This window comes from Narcine bancroftii, chromosome 2 (assembly GCF_036971445.1).
Source record: "Narcine bancroftii isolate sNarBan1 chromosome 2, sNarBan1.hap1, whole genome shotgun sequence".
Lineage (NCBI taxonomy): Eukaryota > Metazoa > Chordata > Chondrichthyes > Torpediniformes > Narcinidae > Narcine > Narcine bancroftii.
Genome location: NC_091470.1, coordinates 243,136,186 through 243,156,905, shown reverse-complemented (window position 1 = coordinate 243,156,905; position 20,720 = coordinate 243,136,186). Strand labels below are relative to the sequence as shown.

General features: G+C 40.4%; 1 protein-coding gene across 8 annotated transcripts in view; it reads left to right on the top strand.

Annotated features, from left to right (window-relative positions):
* vps41 (VPS41 subunit of HOPS complex) overlaps positions 1-20,720 on the top strand; it is a 191,659-nt gene that overhangs the window by 83,936 nt on the left and 87,003 nt on the right. For all 8 annotated transcript variants that reach the window (XM_069920645.1, XM_069920646.1, XM_069920644.1 and 5 more), the window contains 2 exons: positions 7,003-7,065; positions 9,966-10,031. In XM_069920645.1, the coding sequence (XP_069776746.1) occupies positions 7,003-7,065; positions 9,966-10,031 (129 nt within the window). The remainder of the gene's footprint in view (positions 1-7,002; positions 7,066-9,965; positions 10,032-20,720) is intronic.

The window sequence follows — 20,720 nt, the reverse complement described above, 5'->3', positions numbered from 1 at the left end:
TCGTTAATCTCCTGTGGTTTATAAATAATTCCTGAATTTCCCCGAATTGCATTAATTGTTCTAGAGACTTGTTCAGTCTTCAACTGCCACGCTAAAACTTTATGCGCCCTTTCACCTCGTTCATAATAACGCTGTTTTGATCTCTGAATTATTCTCTCATAATTATAAGTTTTCTTTGTATTATAATGAAGCTTCAAGTTAGATAACTGTATCTTATTTTCTTCTGTTGCATTTTTCTGAAATATTTTTTCCAATACTGCAATTTATTTTCCTAACTCTAAAAGTTCCCCTTATATTGCTTATTTACTTTAGATGTATAGCTAATAATTTGACCTTGTAAATATGCTTTTAAAGCATCCCACAATGTAAATTTACTTTGTACAGATCCCTCATTTGTTTCTGAAAAAAACTTAATCTGATTTTTCACATACAAAATAAATTCAGGCCTTTTTAACAACATCTCATTAAATCTCCAACGGTAATTCATTCCCACCTTCTCATCAACCATACAAGAAATCAACAACAATGAATGGTCTGACAAAATTCTCCTCTTATATTCCACTTGTTCAATCCTACCTTGCAAGTGAGCTGATACCAAAAAGAAATCTAGTCTTGAAAATGATTCATGATGTGCAGAATAAAAGGAATAATCTTTCTCAGTTGGATTCATTTGTTGCCATATTTCAACCAAATTTAAATACCCCATCAACTCAATTACTCTTTTCGCCATCTTAGTTTTCTTCACAATTTTTGGAGATTTATCCAATACTGGATCCAAACAACAATTAAAATTCCCTCCAACCATTATATTCTCATTTGATTGATTCAAATGTAAAAACGCATCTGTAACAGATTGTACATCATCTTCGTTTGGTGCATACAAATTCATTAAAGCCCAAGCTTCCGAAAACAGTATACAATTAACCTTCAAAAATCTTCCAACATTTTCAGAAAAAGATTCTAAAACAAAAGGCACCTTGTTGTGTATCAAAATCGCTACTCCCCTGGCTTTAGAATTAAAGGAAGATGCCAAGACATGTCCAACCCAATGTCGCTTCAGTTTCAAATGTTCCTTTTCCATCAAATGGGTCTCTTGCAGAAAAGCAAAATCCACCTTCATCTTCTTAATGTAATCCAACAAGAATTAATATTACCAACACACGCTTCCTTTTTATCAGATGGTTCATCCCTGTCGCAAAATTTAATTTACTCATTATGTCTTAACAAATGACACCCAACACAACAAACCTTCACAAAAATATAAGCTCCAAGAAAAGAAAAAAAATCCCTTCCCCTCTCTCTAAATCTACCCAAAGTAAAATTAAAAACTGCAACAAAAAGAAAAAAAACACCAGAGTGTTATCCCCCCCTCAACAAACCAGGTGTGGTCTAAACCACTAGTGGCAGATGACTTCAGAAGGCACAGAGCCATCCAACACCCCCCCCCCCAGCTGATATTGTCATATCTCAGAAAAGACTAAATGCTAAATGATATTAAAGAATTCAGACCACAACATCCATAACACCAGTTGCTTGATCTTCATCTCCAGGTTTTTCTCCACTTTCTTTCTGCCGTTACCATTCCCATTCCGCTTGGGAGATCCCTGCAATTTCGATTGTTTCTGCAACTCAAAGCTATGTGGGTTATTTGGCAAAGAATTGGGAAAAGTCAAAGTGTCAGTTTCATCGTCAAAAAACTGAGCCTGAAAATGACCATAAAACACCTTTCACACAGTAGGATATCTAAACACAAACCTATAACCCTTCCATAGCACAGCTTTAGCTGGATTGAACTCTTTACGCCGTCTTATTACATCTTGACTCTATTACCCTGAACCATCATAGGTCCCTGATTCTGTCGAGCCTTCTGAACTGCAATCCTGATACCGTAAACAATGAATAAGCAGCGTTCACGGTGGTTGATCTGGAAAAGGTGTCCGTTGTATCGTCCTATGTGCTCTATCCAATTCTAAACCTTCTGGAAAAGCATCTTTTCCCAACATCTCTGGTATCCATTTCTGAAAAAATTTCACCGGATCTGTTCCTTCAATATCTTCTGGCAGGCCCACTATCTTAACATTATTACTTCTACTTTCATTTTCCAGCGAATCAATTTTCTTCAGAAATTCTCGTTTTTGAACATTCCATTCCGGAACACAATGTTTCACAGTCCATTCTTTCAGTATATCGATCCCCAGTATCAGTACAATCACGAAGCTCCCATTTCATGTCTTTAAATTCATCCTGCACCATATCCACTGCTCCCAAACATTTAGGTACATCTTTTTTAATTAATGACACCTCTCCTTTCAATTCAGTCAATTGAAGCTTATTTTCTTTAAATCCCTGCGTAACTTGAGTTGCCATATTATTGATCCGACACATAAACTCCTCCGAAACAGTATCCTCCTCCACTTGTACAGTTTGAAAAGTTTGCAAAATAGGTGATTTAATTCTTGAAACTTTTTTAGATTTTAGATGCCTACCTTGAATAATTCTAGCAGCACATAATATTCTCTTCTGGCTTCTCAATTAACTCTTCCTCCTCTTCTTCCTCTGATTCCAAGGCCACAACCTCGGCTCACTGCGGGTCTCAACTCCCTCCCAAACAGGGCTGACTCTGTTCGCCCGTTGGGAGAGAGATGTCCCGACAGCCTGGGCCCAATTGGGAGTTGTACGCATGCACCTCTGCCTCTACACCCAGGCTCGGCACGTCGGTAGTCAGTCCGACATGCTTGCGACCGCGGTCGGGAATAGAGCCCTCACCTCCGCGAGACCCTGCGTCCCCAGGCAAACGATCAGAGTTGCAACTGTGCCCCCCCCCCCCCCCTTCTCCAAGGGATGGCTCACCGTACCGGCGCCATCTTGCATTGCAGGATGGAAACCTTCGCCTCAGTAGTCCGTTGGATCTTCGGCTGCTTCATAATCAACCTCTGTGGATCCTTCGACAAGCTATGTTGATGCAATCCTGCTGATCTGGCTTCCTGAGAGTTGAAAGTCGAGTGTTTTTCTGAAGGAAGAAATGGGCTTCAATTTCTTTGATGGCCTCAAAGGGATTGGCCCTAAAATCCTGATAAATTAAAAGAAGTTTTTACCAGAAGACCCTGAAATCAAGATAAGACTGAAAATGCTGTTCAGATAATGCCTGAATAAATGTATACAGTTGCCTGCTTAATCCATTACTTCTCATACTGGAATAGCTTAAAAAGGGCAACAGCATGGATGCTCAGATTTAAAAGATATGTAGCAGGAAAAATAAACAAATAAGCAATGTTCCAGCTCATTTTCAATCCGATAACATCCATCAAGGAGATCTACAAAAGAAGACAGATAATCTTGAGATTCAAGAAAGGAGACATCTCACAATTAAAGAATTGATTAATGCTGAGATGGAAATAATCTGCTTTTGCCAGTGGAAGAGATTTGCAGATGAAATTTCAACTCAGAAAAAGGGAAGGATTATTGATACCACAGAACAAAAGAGGACTTGTACGTCAAGTTTGGATCGAGGCGAAAACTGATTTCTGAACAGACCAATTGCCAAAATCTGTCTTTTACAAGAGGCAGAAAGCTTTGATAATTGACTTTTACATTCTTTTGAAATTTAACCGACATATACACTCCTATGTACTATGTTTGATTTTTTTGTAATGATTTTTTTTTATTTGAAATAATAGGGGCCAGTCTTATAAGGGTTAAAATGCAAGATGCAAGCAAACTCTGCAAGCAACCAGTAGATGTTGACATAATTCATGCTGTCATCCAGCATCGTTCTTCAAGATTATAGCTAGTTTTCACTGCATGTTTGAGATAAACGTTCAGTTTTATTTCTGTTTTGTGAAAATGCAGATATTAGAAGAGTTCCTGCAACTGTTATTGACTGTTTAATAATCATTTAATCATAGTTTTGGTACTGTCTAACAAAGTTGTAATGGCTTGTAATAATGTAGTAACTGATAAAATGTTTAATAAACCATGGAAAACAAACTTTAGTAAGAATTTGTTTGAACAAGTCAAATATAACGACACTGTAATTTCTGCAAGTGATTATAAAGGAAATAGTCACTACTCTTCTCTTTTAGTTACAAGTGTTGTTCCAGAATGAGTCAATAAGATGTTTGAGAAAACGTTGGTGGTGGCACTTAACAAGCTTGTTTCCAACCAGGCCAATGAGCATTCAAACAGCACAGTGAAATAAATTTAGTAGAATCCAGTTTTTCAAACTTAACTTCAGAATTCAGCTGTCAGTTGTGATGCTTTAGCCCTATAAAGTCAGAAATTTTACAGCCCACAAGAAGGGTTTTTGGCTCCTGGTCATTACTTGTTCTCTATTTTCCAGAACTCAATAGACTCAGGATCAGTATCCATGGATTGGAGGGTAGCTAATGTTACCCCACTATTTAAAAAGTGGGGTAGAGAAAAAGCGGGGAATTATCGGCCTGTGAGCCTTACATCAGTAGTGGGCAAAATGATGGAATCCATTATTAAGGATGTAATAGCGGAGCATATGACTAGCAGAGAAGGGATCGGACGGAGTCAACATGGATTTACAAAAGGTAAATCGTACTTGACAAATCTTTTGGAATTCTTTGAGATGGTGACAGGTAAAATAGATGGGGGAGAGCCAGTGGATGTGGTGTACCTGGACTTCCAAAAGGCCTTCGATAAGGTCCCGCATAAACGACTGGCTTCCAAAATCAAGGCTCATGGGATTGAGGGCAAAGTATTGATGTGGATTGAGAACTGGCTGGCAGGTAGAAGACAGAGAGTTGGGATAAATGGCTTGTTTTCTGAGTGGCAGGCGGTGACCAGTGGGGTACCACAGGGATCTGTACTGGGACCCCAGCTGTTCACAATTTACATTAATGATCTGGATGAGGGGATTGGATGTAATATCTCCAAATTTGCAGATGACACTAAGCTAGGAGGGGTTGTGTGCATGGAAGAGGGGGTCAGGAAGCTCCAGTGTGATTTGGATAAATTGAGGGACTGGGCAGATGCATGGCAAATGCACTACAATGTGGATAAATGTGAGGTTATCCACTTTGGTAATACAAACCGGAGGGCAGATTACTATTTGAAAGGCAATAGATTAAGAGATGGGGAAGTGCAGAGAGACCTAGGGGTACTTGTACATCAGTCTCTGAAGGCGAGCATGCAGGTACAGCAGGTAGTTAAAAAGGCAAATGGTATGTTGGCCTTCATATCAAGAGGATTTGAGTATAGGAACAAGGATACCTTACTGCAGCTGTGCAGGGCCTTGATGAGACCACACCTGGAGTATTGTGTGCAGTTTTGGTCACCTTATCTAAGGAAGGATGTTCTTGCAATGGAGGGAGTGCAGAGGCGATTCACCAGGCTGATGCCTGGAATGGCAGGAATGACTTATGAGGAAAGATTGTGCAAATTGGGATTGTACTCCCTGGAGTTTAGAAGATTGAGAGGGGATCTCATAGAGACATATAAAATTCTGGCAGGACTGGACAGAGTGGATGCAGATGGGATGTTTCCAATGATGGGAAAATCCAGAACCCGGGGCCATGGTTTGAGGATAATAGGCAAACCATTTAGGACTGAGATGAGGAGGAATTTCTATACCCAGAGGGTAGTGAATCTGTGGAATTCATTGCCACAGAGGGCAGTGGAGGCAGGTTCATTAAATATTTTTAAGAGGGAATTAGATATATTTCTTCAGTATAAGGGTATTAAAGGTTACGGAGAGAAGGCGGGGACGGAGTACTGAACTTTAAGATCAGCCATGATCTCGTTGAATGGCGGAGCAGGCTCGAAGGGTCGAATGACCTACTCCTGCTCCTATCTTTTATGTTTCTATGTTTCTATGGAGCACATTGGAGATTCTATACATGTGTTCTATGCCCAAAGTTCTGCAAAGTAACAACACTTTTGAATCTATAAAATTTCCATTTGAAATCATATTTTGTAATTTCTTAAATTATCTTCACAAATGTGAGTTCCAGATCATTTCAATTTGTTGCATTAAAAAAAACTTGTTCATTATCATATTTGTTCCTCAACCCAAATCTTTTCTCCTTGTCCTTTTGCCTTCATCTAATGATAGCAGCATTTCTTTGTCTACTTTGTGTATAATCCTAAACATGTCAAATTACTTCCCAACCTTTTTTTTTGCTCCAAGAGAGCATGACATTCAAACATATGAATTATGCTGACTTTTCATTGCTGGAATCATTTTGATATTTTCCCTCTGCACCCTGCCCTTCCTGAAGGACAGTGGAAGTAGTATTTTAATTGTGGCATAATCAGTTTTATATTCAGCAGAACTTTCCTGCTTTTCTACTTGATACCTACATTATGAAGCTCAAGGTTTTACCAACTTTGCTAACTATTCTCTGAACACATTCTGCCACCTTCACAGCTCGAGGCTTCTGAAGGTAACAGAATATGTTCAGAGAATAGTTAACAAACCTCGTGGAAGAGATACTCGTTTCCATGTTCTGTCAATAAGTATCGTCATTGCTGTGTTACATAACTCCATGATGATCTTTACCAAATCAGTGAAGTATTTTAATGTTTTACCTGAGTATTAGAATATTCAAATTGATTGTATGAGGAAAATTGAATGCATTATTTGTAATGTGAACATTTGCACTGGCAGATTGGTGCAGACAAAGGCCTAGAACTGAAAGTTTTGTCTTCAAGAGATAGAATGATGGGTCTTTCATTGAAGTTACCGCACTTGTAAAGAGAGCTTTGATTATTTGGTGTAAGTGCAGAGAATGTTGGGAATACACCGTGGTTCTAAATAGAAAACATAGGTTATTATTTTGCATGGACCCATCCTCAAACATCACACTGGTTTTGCCAAGCGTTACTTTTTGATTTCTGTAATGATATTAAGATTTTTTTTTAAAACATTGTGCATATTCTACTTTTATTTGTGATACTGGATACTTATACTGCAGTTTATTCTTATGCAGGCTTCCTGTGTTTTTTTCTAAACCATGCTCTTTCTTTACCAAACAGGTCCAGGTGGTTGGATTATATACCAGAGAAGGATTTCATGAAAGTTTTGACTGCCCTATCAAAGTAAGTATATTTTCTTTTTTTAAAAATCTGCAATTAAATATTAGACTGTTGATATGTTGAAAGAAAGACTTATGGACCAACATACAGCTATTTAGAAGCTATGGAAAGCAGCAATAATAAGGTCTAGCATAGATGCAATGAGCTATGAAGATAGACTTTAGACTTTGGCTTTAGATCGGTGGAGATAGAGCTAATATGCAAGTGAATTGGATCTTTGCTTTGAAGTCTGAAAGGAATAAAAGACTTGTTGCGCTACCTCACTGTGAAAAGTGATACTTAACGAAATATGGGCGGCCATAAGAGGTTGGAGTCAGATTTTGGCAATGACATTTTTGGATTATTGAGGTCTCTGTGTTTGCTTTCCCATGAAGTAGGACAGGGGGAGAAAGAATGGACTTGATTTCACCAAAAATATAGCACTGCATATGGTACCAATGGTTTGTTCTACATAACATAGGTCATGCAGGTGGACATCATTTAAAATCTTGGTGGCAAATTATTCCATGGTAAATTTATTGACTCCTGTGAATTTTTATGTTAACCAAGAAAATGACAGGTGGAAGATCTGTCTTAATCATTGTACTGACTCATGGAAACATGACTGATTCAAATACAGTGTCTCAACATGTTGTAGAATTTTTGTTTCCATTTCTCTCCTTAGAGACTCCTGTGAATGTGAATAACATTGTGCTTGAAAGTGTTTCCTTATTATCAGTCCCAAGCCAGTTTGGCAATGTTTTCAATTTCTACTGACCTTTAAGGTCTCCCTTAATAATTTCTGTTGAAGGCTGAAGTGCCTTATCTTTCTCTCACTTGCTCTTGTCCTGATCCTCTGCCAAATGTATACAACTGTGATTGTCTCTCTGCATTCTTGCCGTGATTTCTGCACTTCCTTTAATCGATCCATTGCTCAGATGTAAAGTAGAATTCATTCTAAATTTGACCATCTGAATATTTTTATCAGTAGCAAAGAAAAAGAAATGGCATGCACTGTTCAGCTTGCTTATAGTTGCTCCCATTTTTTCTGAATATCAGAGTGGACATTTGCCATAATCCAGTGATTGATCTGTTATGGGGCCTTTTGAATAGATGTATGATAGTGTCTTGTGAATAGGTCAATAACAAATAAGCTCTCTAGCCAAATCCTCAGACAGCTGCCACACATCCAAGTGCTGCAAGTGCATTTTGGTGAAGCCAGAGGAAGTTGTGTCCAGGTCTGACTTGACACTGGAGTTAGGTACTTTGCGTCAAAACTCTGAGCAAAAGACCTATTTATAGATAGCAGGAACTTAATCAGAAAGAGTAAATGAGAAAGTATGATTCATTATTAAATCATGGATATAAATCAAGGTAAGTATCAGAAAAAAAATTTGATTTTAAGTAAAAGATAAATTACTGAAAAAATAATAGATTATTTAAAATCTGTTATTAACCATCTTTTGAAATATGACCTCACATTTTCCTAAATGTCAAAAGCTAGTGAGATTATTTTGCAAAAATTGTAAATTTTCACAGTCCAATATATTTATCTTAAATGCAGGGTCTCAATCTGAAACTTCACCCATCCCTTTGCCTCCACAGATGCTGCTTGACCCATTGAGTTCCTCTAGTAGTTTCACCCATCCCTTTTCCTCCACAGATGCTGCTTGACCCATTGAGTTCCTCTGGTAGTTTGCTTTTTAACGTGCTAATCCTGGTGGAGTTGGGTGACAGGTCTGCGGGGCTGAGTGGAGAGGCATTGGGGTCTGTGGTGCTGGATGCACTCTGGTCTTGGCTGGGTGACTGGTCTGTGCCGACTGACAGTGAGAATAAATATTCACTGACTTTTCTCCTCACCAGTAACCATGGGGCAAACCAGAGATGCTTGCAAATTGAAGTGTTTTGTTTTACTTGTCCATCCACATTTCTTGTTGTCCCACATTAAGGAATAAGATAACTGGTGCATATTGGCAGATGTTCTTGTTTTGCCTCCCCTTTTTGGTGTGCAGATCAAAACTTGAGTTTGGTACCTCTCTGTTAGGAATCTCTTGGAAGAAGTTTGTGCCTGCCACTCATTATTGTACCCCTGAGGCTCGTAAAACTTCTATCGATTTTCAATCATGTGAAAAGCTGCAAATCTATTGAAACCCAGCTCATGTGTAACCGCTGTGTAGTAATAGAAAAATCTTGTAATTTGAAGATTAATTCAGGAAAATTCTGTAAACATCAATCTCTGGCTTGTATACATACCTCACCCAGCAGTAATTGGTCATATGATTAAGTTTGCTTCTCAAACCACCTGCTTGCGTATGCATTCAGAACTAATTTTGAAGGGATGCTTTTCTCTCACAGCATCCAAGTTGTAGAAAAATCATTAGTTGATGAGTATGCATTTTGAGGGTTTATTTCTAATTGATATACAAATTTTCACTCTTTATAAACGACAATAAGCGACAGTTATGAATTTAATGCCTTTTTTTAAAAAATCAAACCAGTCATGAATGAGAGAGTTATGGGGATTGCTGGAAACAAATTTGGAAAGTTAAAATCCATAAGAATCCTGTGCGTACAGTATAGACTGCATATATCTTGGTCTTGTTGCTCTCAGGTGGATACCGTACAGCCAGTTCTGCTATCTGGCAAAATTGTAATGAACAAGGGAACTTGTTCAGAGAGGAGAATTACAGAGATAAACAACCCACTAATAATATACAATAGTTGTTGGGTTATTCCTTGCATAGTCCCCCAATTCCCAATCTGAGAACACCTTTACCACATGGATTGTCGTGGCTCATCACCATGTTATCAGGTTTGTTGTGGGTAGCAGAAGCCTATGCCTTGCCAGCGAGAATATACAAAAGAAAACTTGTGCTATGCAAGAACTATAGCCATTACCAGTTGGATTTTATTTTGTATTTTAGATAGTGGCTCTTCATCCACAGTTTGGCAAATCAAGCAGCAAGCAATTCATCACGGGGGCAAATAAGGTAAGCACATTAATATAAATGTTTGAATTTTACTAACTGTGTCAGGCACAACTGAACTACAGAGGAGTAATTTCTGTTTTGAGTTAATATGTGCTTTTAAAGAGAAAAGATTGTTAATCCTGTTGCAACAAAATTGGTATTTTCATTCTGCACATTACTTAAAAAAAGACTAACGAATAAGGAATGCGAGGATGGGCAAATACTTGGTGGGAGATGGTTGTCTTTGGGAGATTTGAAAATAGACCTTTGTGAAGCAGTAATAACAAATGCAACTCCTACAATGTGCTGAGGTTTTGTTACATCCTCATTGACCTTCTGTGCAACTATTGATCAGTAGCATTTACATCAACAGTAATGAAGTGTTTTGAAAACCTGGTTATGAAGCATATCAACTTCTGTCTGAGCAGTGACATGGATACATTCCAGTTCGCCTATCGTAGTAACAGGTCTATGGCGGATGCCATCTCACTGGCTCTATGCAAAACCCTGGAACACCTGGAATGCAAAGATGCATACATCAGGGTACTCTTTAGTGTCTGCAGTTTGGCATTTAACATCATCATCCCCTCAAAACTGATGAGCAAACTCTAAAACCTGGGAGTTAATACCCAACTGTGTAATTGGATCATGGATTTCCTCACCTCCAGACGACAATCAGTGAAGATTGGTAAGAACATCTCATCCACAGTCTCCATCAGTACCGGAGCACCACAGGGCTGTGTTCATAGCCCCCTGCTCTACTCATTGTACACTTAAGACTGTGTGACTCAGTACGACAGTAACACCATTGACAAATTTGCAGATGATACCACGGTATTGGGTTGCCTCAAGGAAGGGAATGAGTCAGCATACAGGATGGAGATTGAAAACTTGGCTGAATGGTGCACCCCTTCAACCATGCACTCAATGTCACCAAAACTAAAAAGCTGATTGTTGACTTCAGGAAAGGAAAGCCAGAGGTATGCAATGCAGTGATCATTGGGGGATCAGAGGTGGAGAGGGTGAGCAATTTTAAGTTCTTGGGAGTCACTATCCTGGAAGTTCTTTTCTGGACCCAATACACTAAAGGCATTGTGAAGAAAGCACGTCAGAACCTCTGTTTATTCAGGAGTTTGCGGAAGTTTGGTATGACACCATAAACGCTGGCAAATTTCTACATGGATGTGGTGGAAAGTATGTAAACGAGCTGCATCGAGGTCTGGTATGGGACACCAATACCCCTGAGTGTAAAGCCCTCCAAAATGTAGTGGGCGCAGCCCAGGACATCACATGCAAAACCCTCCCCACTATTGAGTACATCTACAGGGAACACTGCTGTTGGAAAGCAAAATTAATCATCAAAGACCCACACAACTTTGCACAAGCTCTATTCTCACTGCTCCTTTCGGGAAAGAGGTATAGGTGCCACAAGATTCACACCACCAGGTTCAGGAACAGCTGCTACCCCTCCACCATTAGACTCATCAATGACAAACTAAATCAGAGACTCATTTAAGGACCTGTTACAAGCCCAGATGACCCCAAAATGCAGCAGCAATAGATATTCACCTAGACAAATGGTTACTTAAACAAAAGTTGCTTTTAATTATCTTTAAACATGAAAACAGAATCGCACTTTAACTTGACTATTAACTTAACTAACCTAACTTAAACCCCTCTAATTCTAAGTGCACGTGTATGTAATGTGTATGTAAGTTCAGAAAAGTTTTTTAATTCACAGTCCAATCTCACTTCCTTTTCCTCCAATTTCACTGGTATCAGGCAATTCTTATATTGTGCACAGAATTTAACATTTATGAATTTCACCAGGCTTTGGTGCTTGAAAGGAAGAACCTTACCACTCAGGAAGGTTCTTGTCAGTTTTTAGAGAGAAATTTGTTGTTCCTGGTCACCAACTGATCCCTTTTATTCAGCCATGTCAAAGTCTTGCCGAAGAAACTTGTCCCATCAGGGTTTTACAAGTGATAATCTTTTTCTTTCAGGTCACCACAAAGATCCTTTTTGTTTCTCTTATTTCAAGTGAAACATTATGCAGCCAATCCTCTCCTCTTGCACAAACCACAAGGTCTTTGACCATGCTGAACTCAGCACTCACATCCCGTCTTCCAATGGGTTTTTTGGCAAGCTTTCCAGTTTGTCCTGTTCCAGTCCCAGTTGGTGCTGCTGATTGTAGCACTGCAGAACTGATCTCTCTCTCTCTCTCTGAGTAAAGCCTGTTTTACTCTCTCTGCTTGAAAAACCACATGACCCTCGTAGAACAACAAGCTGCTCTCCCAGACAGCCTGCGGCTCCGAACTACTTCTCTGATCTCTTTCATCTGTTGCTTTTCAAAACAGATGAAGTCTCTAGGCACTCTTCAAAGCTTTTGCAAAGGCTCTTGGAGCTGGCCTGTCTGGCTTGAGCAGAGCTCCAGTATTTTAAATGAGATCTGTTTTGAAATGTTTATATGTGACCTGCACTTAAAAAAAGAACTGCCACGCTTTATCTCCCAATATCATATCTAAATACAATATAAAGCACAACATACTCTGTCACAGTACATCTGCAACTGAACAGTTTACAGCTGAATGGTTAATTTGTTTTAAAAAAAACAATAAAAACAAACAAAAAATAACAAATGCAATCGTATACATAATTGAGTAAAAAGAGATAATAAATACAAAAAAAGTAGATAGATAATAAATATTCACAGATACCCTACTGAAAAAAGTGTCTGCAATATTGTGGTGTCAGACCAGACTGATTAGTGTATCTGGGGTAAGTTCAAAGGTCTGACTGCAGTTGGATAGAAACAGCTCTTGAACCCTAAAGGTGCTTGTCTTCATGCTCTGTACCTTCTGCCTGAATTTGGTATTGAGAAGAGGTTGTAACTGATGTGAGGGGGGGTCCTTGATGATACCTGCCTTCTTGGGGCAGTGCCTAACATAGATTATTCAATGAATGAGAGGTCAGAGCTTGCAATGGACCTGCTAGGTTTGTTACCTTCAGATTTTCTGTGTTTTGGGCAGTCAAATTTCCAAAACCAGGCTCTGATGCAACCAGTCATTATAATATCCACAGTGCACCTGCAAAAGTTTTGATGGAGTATTTGATAACATGTAAAATCTACTCAGACTCTTTTGAGTTAGAGAATGGTGTGCCGCCTTCATGGTTGCCATAATGTGCTGACTCCAGGAGAGACCTTGTGAAATATGGAGTCCGAGAAACTTGAAGGTGGTAAGAACCTTCACCTGTGCCATCAGTGCGAACAGATGTGGGAACCCCATCACCTCCTTCCAAAAATCAACAATAAGTTCTTTGATCTTGATGAAATTGAGAGCAAGATTGTTGCTCCTGCATCATCCAACCATATTTTCTATTTACATGCATTCTTTAGCCAAGTTTTTGAAACTTTTATAGTTTTTCCTGATTCGGATCCATCAATTCGTTATTATCCCAACAGCAGTGATGTCCGCAACTTGTCGTTGGAATCAAACTGGGCTACGCAGTCATGCATGTCCAGGGTGCAGAGCACATAGTCTTGGTTGATGGTCAGTGTGTCGGAGGTGAGGTTGCTGAATCATACCAGTGTTGGTCTTCCAATGAGGAAATCAAAGAATCAGTTGCAGAGGGGCAGATGGGGTCCCAGGTCTTTTAGCTTGGTCATGGGTTTTACTGGCATATGTTGAATACTGAGCTATAGTCAGTGAACAACAGTAGGTGTTCCTGTGATCCACGTGATCGAATGCAGAGTAGAAAACCAGTGAGATGGCATTTACTGTTGACTTTTGATGATAAGTGAATTGAAATAGGTCCAGGATCTTTCTGAGATCAAAGTTAATTTGCTCCATAAATCAAATCACATCATCACAGTACCTCAGGCCGAATGTCAGTGTTGCTTGTCACCTTGTTCTTCTTGGGCACAGGAATGATCTGTGCTCTTTTGAAGTAGGTGGGATTCTGACTGTTGTCGCAAGAGGCTCAACATATTTAAATATTTAAATTTACATATCTGTAAAATCTCCAGACAGTTGGTTCACAGGGGTTTTAAAGACATGCCCAGATAGAATACCTGGGCCGGACACTTTTCAACAATTCACCATCCTGAAGATTCTGTTCATTGTCAGCCTTAGAATCTGGAGCACAGAGTTTATGAGTTAAACACATGCAAAAATAAGGAAGTAGAGACAATGAAAATTTCAAAAACTTCACCAGGGAATGCATTGAAGAAATATGTTTAAGATAAGAGTGTGTCAAACCAGAAGCGTCCAGAGGAAAAGTAGAGTGAAACTGGGCTGAGCAGCTGAATGCCTGGGCATAACAAAGGGAGGCAGGGATTAAAACATTTACTGTGGTCATGAGAGGCATATCTGGAGGAACAAGACCATGAAAAGTTTTAAACATTGCATTTGGGGGTGGGGGGGGAGGAGTTTAATGTCAACACACACAGTCAATATGAAGAAGGGAAAATGGTGCGATGAGCAAGAGAAATTTTATACTGGGGGAATCAACAAATAGAATAGAACTTCATGATTTTTATCAGAAAGGAATAGGAAGGTTTGCTTAATTTTGTAAAAGGTGCAGCGTTTACTTGGTGTTTGGTCGGAGCTGAAGCAGTAATGTTGGTGGCAAAGGCTCAGAGTTTTCAAATTCAGTGAAGACTTTGATATTAGGAAATGAGTGGAAATTTATGCAAAATCAAATCCGAGGTTGCGCTTGGAATCATCAATGTGGACGGGGAAACTAACTCTTCATAGCAGTGGTTCCCAACCTTTTACTTTCCACTCACATCCCACTTTAAGTAATCCCTATGCCATAAGTGTTCTGTGATTAGTAAGTGATTGCTTAAGGTGGTATGTGAGTAGAAAGGGAAGGTTGAGAATCACTGCTCTAGACCCAATTATTACTGAAATATTTTGCTTGAGGAAAATTGTCATTGGCCCATTTCCTTTGGAGTTATGAAACCATGCACATAACAAATCATTTTGGAATGATTAAAACAGTGGTTTTCATACTTTTTCTTTCCACCCACATACCACCTTAAGCAATCCCTTATTAATCACAGAACACTTATGGCATAGGGAATACTTAAAGTGGTATGTGAGTGGAAAGTAAAAGGTTGGGGACCACTGCTTTATAGTTACCAATGTAATTCATGGCACTCTTAGAATTACTTAGAGATAAATGTCACCATATGTGGTAATTAGCTGAACTCTAGATAGTACTCCCAATGAAGGATCTGGGAAGTGTGTCATCTCTGTTGGAGTAGTGTACAAATCAGTGTAGCATATTTAAGTTTATAGTACACCTTTGATTATCCAAAATAGTCAGAACTGGACCTATTTCGGATGACTGAATTTTTTTGATAACTGTAATTTTTTTTGAAAATAGCCCAGTAGCAACAGCAAATCACTTGTATCAATGTTTAAACAGCAGCAAACAATAAGGAAAGGCTTTTTAAGCATTAAAATGTTTAATTCTCACCAAAGGAATGCTGCCTGACATGTCCCTAATGCTGCAGCTGGTCACCGAGACCTCCCAATTGCTTCTGCTGATACATCCCTACCACTGCCGCTGATTCCCCAGGAGGCTTCCTGGGCTAGTGGAACACTCACTGTTGAGTCAACGGGCTCCTGTCTCTCCATGGGCACATTCCGACAGGGCTGTTCCAGCTTCATGTCCTGATTATTGATGTTGGAGCCCGACACAGACTCAGTCTTCGCTTGCACACATTTCCCCTCCCAACCGCCGCTGACAATCACCGACTCCTCCCCACTCAGTTCCTGCCCGGGAGCCCGAGGTCCCTGTTCCTGCCTGGGAGTCCATGGTCCCGCTCCTGTCCAGGAGGCTGCTCTCCTTGATGACTCCAGGGCAAGGGATTCTTCCTACCACTTGTGGCTGGGAGACAGAGGCATGCAGTTTGAGAGTGAGAGTTGGAGAGAAAAGTGAATAGGGGTAGCTAAAGAAGAAATAGAAAGAGAGAGGGGAGGGATTTACCTGAAACAAGGATAATCGTTGTTCTAATTTCATGTCAGGTGAATTTTTTTTCAACCTGTGAGGTCAGTTCAGCTCCAAAAAATTTCAGATTACTGAGGATTTCTATTGTTTCGGATATCCTCATCTTTCTGAAATTTTCCAGAGGTGAACAAACATCACTTCCGGGTCCAAATGAGGATTTCGGATAATCCAATTTTGGATCATCGGAGTTGTACTATCCTTCATTAAATCTGAAATACAAGAGAGACTATTGCCTGCAATGAGATTTTATTCCATGAATGAATAAAAAAGAATGCTGGATCTGAGGCAAAAGATCTAAACCAAGATCTTTCAACCAAAATATTTTAATTAAATGTAAATTCTTGTGTAAAATTCAAAAGAGAGAAAGTATGGATGAAGAGAGACAAAAATGAAGCAAAGAGAAACAAGAGACCAGGGCATAAGAGAATGCAGATGCTCAAATCTCGCTGCAATTCCAAGTCCAGATTGTCAGAAATATCTGCCTTCTTCCACAAACTTAGCTGCCCCTCCACTACCATTAACTTAGCCCTCACCCCATCTTCTCATTTCCCACTCATCTGCCCTGGCCCACTCTGTCCCTAGACACAAACACAGGATTTCCCCTTGTCTTTACATACCACCCCATTAGCCTCCGCACCCATAATTGCAGCCACCTACAACATGATCCCACTACCAGGCACCTCGTCCACTTTTCTCCCTTCTCTGTCTTCTGTAGGGACCGCTCCCTCTGTGACTCCCTCATGTGCTGTCCCTTCCCACCAATCACCCCCATGGCATTTTCCCCTGTGGCTGTAGGAAGTGCCATGCTTGCACCTACACCTGCTCCCTCACCACAATTTGATGCTCCAAACAGGCCTTTCAAGTGTATCTGTGTATCTGTGGGAATGATCTACTGAATCTACTGTGGGAGTGATCTACTGTGGGAATGATCTACTGCATCTACTGTGGGAATGATCTACTGTGGGAGTGATCTACTGCATCTACTGTGGGAATGCTCTACTGTGGGAATGATCTACTGCATCTACTGTGGAAATGATCTACTGTGGGAGTGATCTACTGCATCTACTGTGGGAATGATCTACTGCATCTACTGTGGGAGTGATCTACTGCATCTACTGTGGGAGTGATCTACTGCATCTACTGTGGGAATGATCTACTGTGGGAGTGATCTACTGCATCTACTGTGGGAATGATCTACTGTGGGAATGATCTACTGTGGGAATGATCTACTGCATCTACTGTGGGAACGATCTACTGTGGGAATGATCTACTGCATCTACTGTGGAAATTATCTACTGTGGGAGTGATCTACTGCATCTACTGTGGGAGTGATCTACTGCATCTACTGTGTGAGTGATCTACTGCATATACTGTGGAAATGATCTACTGTGTGAGTGATCTACTGCGTCTACTGTGGGAATGATCTACTGCATCTACTGTGGGAGTGATCTACTGTGGGAGTGATCCACTGTGGGAGTGATCTACTGCATCTACTGTGGGAGTGATCTACTGCATCTACTGTGGGAGTGATCTACTGTGGGAGTGATCTACTGCATCTACTGTAGGAGTGATCTACTGCATCTACTGTGGGAGTGATCTACTGCATCTACTGTGGGAGTGATCTACTGCATCTACTGTGGGAGTGATCTACTGCATCTACTGTGGGAGTGATCTACTGCATCTACTGTGGGAGTGATCTACTGCATCTACTGTGGGAGTGATCTACTGCATCTACTGTGGGAGTGATCTACTGCATCTACTGTGGGAGTGATCTACTGCATCTACTGTGGGAGTGATCTACTGCATCTACTGTGGGAGTGATCTACTGCATCATCACAGATCTTTCAAATTCTCTACCTTTGAGCTGTGGTTGCTGTCACTGAAAATAGTTGAGTCTGAGATTGATAGATCAAAGGAAAAAGTAAGCATCAAACTTGAAGGAAGAAGACATAAAGATAGATTTAAGGATATGATCTTTTATTGAATAGATCAGGCTCAAGGAACCTTGTGGCTTATTCCTGCATACACTTCTCACAGAGACTTTATTGCCAGCTGCATAAATGTCACTGAGTCCCCCAAAATCTAGTCCTGGACCTCAGAGCATGCGATAATTTTGGGAAGACTAAAGAATGTCTTTTTGAGACCAATGTGCATGTCTGTGAAGAATTTGTAAAGTGTCTGGTGTTATGGATAAATTCAGGATGATCCCACTGCCAACGTGATGATGGAACGTAGTTATGGGAACATTGTAAAAGTAAAGGGTCAGATGAAAGGGGCATTTCTCACCATTAACCAAGGAAAAACCACGGGGCTTCTTTGAATGTGCAGTCAAAATCTACTCCCTAACAGTCCAATTATGAAAAATCCAATGTGAGCCATCATCAGCACGACCTAACAGATGCCCACCAAATTAAGTTGGGGCAGTGCTTCTTCTCTGAAGAAATATTTCTGAGTGAAAAGTAGTACTGTGCATGAGGATAAGTGTAACATTCTTCACTAACATGGCTGGACTCATTCTTCACAATATCCAAGACTGATGGAACTTCTTCCAGCAATAGAGAATATGTTTACAACCACAAGTTAGAACAATTTTTCCAGTCAATGGTGAGCTTTTGAATTTGGCTGAATAGGTGTTCGACTTGCCCATCTTATACTGTGCAAATGTGTGGCTGAGTACAATACTTGTGCACACTTGCAATTACAAGAATCATTCCTGAAAAAGTTTGGCTTTGCATGATCTCTGAATTATGTCCATGGCAAGCTTCATTGAAGCTGTGTAATATTGCTACTGTGCTCAAGGTATGATGAATATGACGATGGAAGAAAACTCTTCTGCAAAATAGTGAAAATTGGCAATAGGTTTGTGGCTTAAAATTATAATTTACTTTTTTTTAAAGTTGTGCTTATATTACACCGTTCCTTTACAAAATTATCTAAACCACTTTATAACCAGTGAAATACTCTAAAAATGTAGTCAATATTATTCTATAATAATAATGGTTCTCTGTCATTTTGGGTGTATTTTAAGGATTCCAGCATTTCTCATCATTGCAATCCTAAAAGGCAAAGGAGTTCTCTGGATATATTCCAACAAGGTGTGGAGGGAAGGTTCCAGAAAGTCTGTCTCCCTGCAGTGGAACTGCCTGCTTGTCTGTGTGCAGATGTCATTTAGTAGATATATAATACTTACCTCTGTGCTTTATTTAGTGAGCAGTTTTGTTAGGTTAACTTATCATTCTCTAAAGATGGTTGGTAGTGATACATGGTTTAGGAAGTAAAAACACAATGCTGGAGAAACTCAGCAGATCAAACAGTGTCCTTTATATAGCAAAGATAAAGATACATAACCAACATTTCGTGCTTGAGCCCTTCATCATGGGGGCAGGTGCCCAAACAAAGTGGTGGAGGGGAGGGGCAGGGGGAGGAACACAGGCCCACAGGCAAGAGGTAATAGGTGAATAAGGGAGGGAGGGCACACTAGCAAACAAGGGGAGGATGGCTCTGTTAATGGAGAACTAAGAGGGTGGAGAGCTGGAGGAAAGAAGACAGGATGGCAAAGATAGAGGCAGAACAGAGAGTAGGCTAGCAGAAACTGGAGGTCAACATTAATGCCATCCGTTTGGAGACTGCCAAGACGGAAATGTAGGTGTTGCTCCTCCAATTTATGGGTGGTCTTGGTTTGGCAGTACACGAGGCCAGGAACAGACAAATCAGCATGTGAATGGGGCACAGAATTGAAATAGTTCGCCACTGAGAGATCCCTGTCACTGGTACGGACAGAGTGAAGGTGCTCAGTGAAGCAATCGCCCAGTCTGCATTCAGCCTCTCATGAAGAGAAGACCACAATGGGAGCACTGTATGCAGTAGATAACTCAGATGTACAAGTGAAGTGTTTCTTCATTTGGAAGGACTGTTTAGGGCCCCAAATGGTGGTGAGGGAGGAGGTGTGGGTGCAACTGTAGCACTTGCTGCAGCTGCAGGAGAAGGTGCCAAGGGGGTAATGAATAGGAAGGGATAGTAGATGAGGGAATCACAGAAGGAGTAGTCCCTCCAGAAGGGAAAGAGGGGAAGATATGTTTGGTGGTGGGTCATGTAGGTGGCAGAAATCACAAAGGATAATGTGTTGGATAATGTTTTGGAGGGTGATAGCTGAGGACAAGGGGAATCCTATTTTGTTGTGTCTGGAGCCTATGGAAATGGAGATGTGGGTGGGCTGAGTTGAGAGAAAGCCACATTTTTGGAAGAAGGAAGGCATCTCATTTGATCTGGACTGGAAGACCTCATTTTGGGAAGCATCTTCTTCCAAAATCGTGTCTTCCTTCTTCCAAAAACGTGGCTTCCACTTTACCACCATCGACTCCATTTCCTGCTCATCTAGATCCTTGGATTTTCTCATGGGAAGACCACAGTCAGTACGAATTGGAAACAACATCTCCTCTTCACTTACCCCTCTGCTCTACTCATTATACACCCACGACTGTGTGGCCAGGCACAATTCCAATGCTATCTACAAGTTTGACGATGACACCACAGTTGTTGGCAGAATCATAAACGGCAATGAGGAAATGTACAGGAGGGAGATGGATCAGCACGTTGAATGATGTAACAACACAACCTTGTGCTCAACATCAGCAAAACCAAGGAGATGATTGTGAACTTCAGGGAGAAGTCAGGGGAAAGCGACCCAGTCCT